The sequence below is a fragment of the Chaetodon trifascialis genome, chromosome 12 (assembly GCF_039877785.1).
Source record: "Chaetodon trifascialis isolate fChaTrf1 chromosome 12, fChaTrf1.hap1, whole genome shotgun sequence".
NCBI classification, from domain to species: domain Eukaryota; kingdom Metazoa; phylum Chordata; class Actinopteri; order Chaetodontiformes; family Chaetodontidae; genus Chaetodon; species Chaetodon trifascialis.
Window position 1 is genome coordinate 27,052,035 of NC_092067.1, and position 5,434 is coordinate 27,057,468.

Below are 5,434 nucleotides of genomic sequence, written 5' to 3' on the forward strand. Positions count from 1 at the left end.
AACAAGAGTGAAAAATACTATACAATAGTAAAAATGGGAACAAACAACAAACGCAATCTCCTAAACACAAAATCAGAACCTGCCACCTGGAAATTCCCTCTTAAACCTACCCAACCATTCCTGAACCTTTTCCTCCAGTGCCAAGTGTTTTGTGGAATTGGCTGAAAACCTGGTTTTGGTGACAGAATGAATACAGAAGCCTGTTGAAGCCAGTGCAAGGGTTGGCTCCATCATCAGTACAGTCACACACTGCAACACCTTCTGGCCACCACACGACTGCACTGACGAATACATCCAGATTCTGTTGGCAGGTGGTATCATCTATCCTTCTGCCTATCCTTCCATCTATCTTCTGCCTTTGAGTTTCTCCGAAGAACTGTCGAGGTCATCACGTGGATCCAGAAGGACAGTGGACATCATGAATGTTGAGTTGTTTTCCTGGCCCCCTTAAACCAGTTTGTCTTTGTTTATTTGGACATTCTGATTCTCTCCAAGTACAATAAGAAAGTGTCCAGGATATGTGCCAGGTGTTGCTCAGGCTCCTGGAGAACCAGCAGTTCGTCAAGGCTGAAAAGTGTGAGTTCTGTGCCCAGACCACCTCCATCCCAGTCTTCATCATCTCTGCAGGCAGCTTCCAGAGAGATTCTGTCAAAGTCAGTGCTGTCATCGAGCGGCCCAAACTAACTGAGGTTGCTGGGGTTTGTCAAGTCCTCTTGTTACTGGTTTACTTTTAGAGCTTATATGTGACAACTTTTTGTTTTTTCCATTTCAACAACTGACAGTGGCAAAAAGGAAACAGACAAAGGCAAAAACTTGGGACGACATCATCAAACACGAGAAGCCATTTGACCCATCGCCACCCGGAAAAGTTCAAATCACAAGTCTGAAAAAAGCAGTGAGGCCAAGGCCAGTGGATGGCAGAGAACTTCCTACAGCTCAAACGGTTTTAGTTACCGGTCCTGAAGGCAAGAGAGAGAATCTTTTACCAAAACTACAAGGTTTTACACCCTCACAATCTGTTAAGAACCTGGACGTCATTTTTGACTCTGAGCTTAGTTTTATTCCTCATATTAAAAATGTAACAAAGATTGGTTTTTACCATCTTAAAAATATAGCCAGAGTCCGCCCGTTTCTCTCAGGCTAACACGGAGGTGCTGATGCATGCTTTTCTCTCCTGCCGTCTAGATTATTGTCATGCCCTGCTCTCTGGTCTTCCCAAAAAGACTATCTATAACTTACAATTACTCCAGAACTCAGCTGCACATGTGCTGACAAGGACCAGAGGGTCTGGTTTAAGAATCGCTGCATTGGCTCCCCGTGTGTTTCAGAGTCGACTTTAAGGTGCTTTTATTAGTTTTTAAGTGTCTTAACGGTCTTGGGCCATCTTATTTATCTGACCTGTTTTTATCATGGCAGCCCTCACGGATCCTGAGGTCCTCTGGCACCGGCCTTTTGATTGTTCCAAGGGTTCGGACCAAAGCCCACGGGGAGGTGGCATTCAGCCACTATGGTCCGAAGCTTTGGAACAGCCTGCCAGAGTGCATCAGGACCGCTTAGACCGTTGGTGTTTTTAAAAGAAGGCTCAAGACTCACCTTTTTAGTTTGGCCTTCAATTAATTTCTTATAATCTTTTCATTCAGACATGTTTTACCCTAGCCCATTGTCTTTTAGCTTTTAGGTCCCTTTATTTTATTCAATTTTAGGTTTTAGGTCTTTTTATTCTATTGTCTTTTAGGTTTTAGCTCCAGTGTTTCCTCATGGGGGGCCTCCATGCTGGGAGGTGTGTCTGGTCCGGGTGTCATCCTGGGGACCAACCGGGGCCAGAGGACTGAGGACTGGGGGGCCCTGCCCTGTGTGTGGAGTCCACCCCGGTTTATCTGGGATGGGGGTCTCTGTTGCGGCGGCGCCTCCTGTGGCCATGGGCTGTGATCCTTCACAGTGTGGATGAGCTCCCCATAGGTGTTTTCTTTTTCCTCTCATGATGCCTCAGTGCCCTGCCATGTTATTACACCGGCAGTTTCGTTGGTGTGTGTGTGTGTGTGTGGGTATGTGTGTGTGTGTGGTTGTGTGTGTGTGTGTGTGTGTGTGCATGATGTAGGTCTGCGGGTGTGTTGGGGGGGGGTGTTGCTATTATATTACTATCTTATGTTTTTATCTTTTGTCAGGCACCTTGTGTTACATTTTTTATGGATGAAAGGTGCTATACAAATAAAGTTTGATTGATTGATTGAAATGCTGCAGTCACAAAGACAAAGAAGAAGCAAATTACATTCAGCTTGGCTTCACTGGCTTTGAATATATTTTTAATGGGCTCTGATATTTTATCTGGTTATTTTCAGGGCACATGTGGGATTATCACCAAGTTATATTGTAGTATCATGAAATCAGGTCAGACATAGACAAGAGTTGAGCTTCTTTGGCGGAAGAAAGGGGGGCGTTAAATATGACATATAAATACTGCGGATTTGTCTTTGTCTTAAAAAGATTTATTAAAAGTCCAACATCAGATTCTGGAAAATGATTCAAGATCAATGAATTATCAAATGAACCTTCCTCATGGTGTCGGACTCTCTGCTTCCTGCAGGGTCATGGCCTTCCTGTCCGTCAGTGGTTTGCATGACAAAGTGTCTGTGTGTCTTTTTGTGCTGCAGCTGCAGACGACCCAGCAACATACATGAAAATATAATAATTATGTCAAAGTAATAACTGTGGTTTATTTTATCTTTGTTCTGGTTCAGATTGCACAAACGTACATTCACCTCCTGTTCAACGGACACCAGGTCACTGAAAAACAACGCCTGAGTTTCTAAATGAAAACACAATGAATGAGAAAGAGTGATCTGCACGCATGAGCAGCAGAGCATTTTACAATGTATATTTATATTGATGGATGTATATTTTCAACACTTAAAATGTTCATCTTCAGTTTTTGGCCATTGTAAACTTGATCCATAATCCAATCAATATGAATAGCATTACTCAGGTTCTGTCGTGCTCTGATTAATTAAAGGTCTCTGTGACCAGTTTTAGGTATATTTGCATATAAACTTAATTGTGAATAGTTTACATGAGGTACAGGTGTATCTTTGAAAATGAAATAAAAGGGAAACTTGATCACTTGATAGAATAACAAATCTGTAGGATTTTAAAACAACATCAGTCATTATATTGTTGAAGATGGGTTAGGTGCATTTTCAAAGAAAGAATAATTCAATTCTATAAAATATCTGCCGTCATACAGAAGAAACATCTTCACAATTGTTTTTAGTGTTCATACCTTAGCTGATTTTGGCTGGACAGAACAACCTCCTGAGGTGTTTAGAGATTTCTTTCATTTTCAGTCCATATATGATTGGATTAAAGAGAGGGTGATACATTATTATTTGTAAAGTCATTAATAAACGAACAGTCTTTGGAAAATCGGATTCAAGCTGCACTGTAATGACATCATATGCACACAAACAGGAGAAGTTGATTAAAACTATCAGATGTGGCAAACAGGTCTGTGCAGCTTTTCTCCTGACTTCTCTACGACTTCGATAGGAAATGATAAGAATCCTGGTGTACGTGAACAGGATGAAGAGCACAGGGAGAAGTGCCACATTGAGCAGAATGATCATATCATGTATAATTTGTTCCCTTGAGACCACACATTGAAGTTTATAAACTGTATTATTACAAAACATTCCTTTCAAAGAAAAGCTACACAGTTTTTTATTGGCACTTAGTCCAGCCGGCACTGCAACCTGAGCAGCAGGCAGAATCCAAGCGAAGAGCAAGAAAATACTGACAGTTGTTTTTGTCATGACAGTTGGATATTGCAGAGGTTTACATATAGACACGTATCTGTCATAGGCCATGGCTGCCAACAGCAAGAACTCTGAACCACCTAAAGAGTAAAACACATGAAACTGAAAGAGACAGGCTGAATAAGATATGATCTGTTTGTCAGATAAAAAGTCGATCAGCAGCTTTGGGTAGATCGCAGTGCTATAAAGAACAGAGTTGATTAACAGAGCTGCAATGAAAATGTACATGGGCTCATGGAGGTTTTGGTGAATCCAGATCAGATACACAATCATAGAATTACAGCAGATTATTAGAAGATATACTGTGAACATAATCACAAAATAAACATATCTGTATTTGTCCACTTCCACATGCCCACCGAGAGTCACATATGTTACATTTACTTCATCATCCATTAAAGTTGCCACAAAACTGTCACCTGGTCTTTTCATTTACAGTTACCCTAAAACACACATAGAGTGTGTTCATGTCCATAATTCACAAAGAGTTTTTATCAGATTGATTCATCCTCCATGGACCTCATTAAAGTTGTCAACAAGAGCTACTAACATGTAAACAACTCATCCAACTCTGGAAGTAAGAACTTGTAGTCAGGGTTGGGAATAAGTCTCAGTGTTTCAGGAGATCTAACGGCCAGGAAGAAGACACTGAACTTGCCAGGAGCTGCAACAACAGTGCCCCCCACAGTCCATCAGAGTGCTTGAGAAAACTCTCAGTGGCGACATCCTTTAAGTCTCTTAATTGCATGTACGTTTCCCTCACTTGTCTTCGTCCTTCAAACCTCCAATGCACGCAGACACAGCAAAGTCAATGGTCATTCAGTAATTTAGCTGCTGAATCCAAATGTGTTCCAGCCAGCTGAGTCATTGTTGGGTCATTAAGCTCCTGAAGAATGTCAGGTACCAGGCCTATATATGTGTCAGATAATGCTTGACTAACTTTGTATTGTCCACCAGGATCAGAGGGATCCTGATGTGTATTAACACAATAGCTCCAGCAGGAAGAGAAACATTCAAGATGCAGGAGAGCACAACTGCGGCGTGAAGTCCTGTGTTTACTAGAGGTAGTCGTCACTTGAATCTAATGCTTTAAAAGTAGTTAAAATAACAAGGACCTCGTAGCTGGCTACAGGCTGATGCGACAGTCCACAAAGGCCTTAATGAGGATTCTGCCATCAAAATAGACACAAGGCTGCTCCTATTGATTAATGTCTACTGGTTGGCACATGGCTTCTGTCTGAAGACTGGTGTACACTGGAGACGATTTCAGCCCCTCAAACTGACCCAGAATTTCAAGAGCACAGAATTAAGACTGTTTTCCACAACTTAGCTAATTGATTATTTCTGTCTGACATATGAATATAAAATAAATAATGAAGAAATTATGAACTCATTGCATTCTAACTAATTCTTGAAATTAAGATTAATAACTAAGTTCAGGAACAAGACCACGCCTCAAACGCACCCTAATGCCGCACCAAGGTATCTAAGCGCTCCTGATTCATTCATTTCCCCTTTGACTCGTTCTCCGCACGGCTTGCACCAAACACATACCTAATCGTTAACTCAACTCATGGACCAGGAGTTGGACTCTTCCTTAATTCTTCGGACAGTGACCTGTTCGA

The 5,434-nt window shown here is 41.6% G+C and overlaps 1 protein-coding gene across 1 annotated transcript; it reads right to left on the reverse strand.

Moving 5' to 3' along the window:
* Window positions 1-3,278: 3,278 nt before the first annotated feature.
* On the reverse strand, window positions 3,279-4,205 carry LOC139339941 (olfactory receptor 6N2-like). The gene has a single exon (XM_070975406.1). The coding sequence runs from the start codon at window positions 4,203-4,205 to the stop codon at window positions 3,279-3,281; it is 927 nt and encodes a 308-aa protein (XP_070831507.1).
* Window positions 4,206-5,434: the final 1,229 nt, after the last annotated feature.

What these genes read in the sequence shown, in the direction of transcription:
- LOC139339941 (XM_070975406.1), bottom strand. Translation starts at nt 4,205, where the DNA reads ATGGATGATGAAGTAAATGTAACATATGTGACTCTCGGTGGGCATGTG.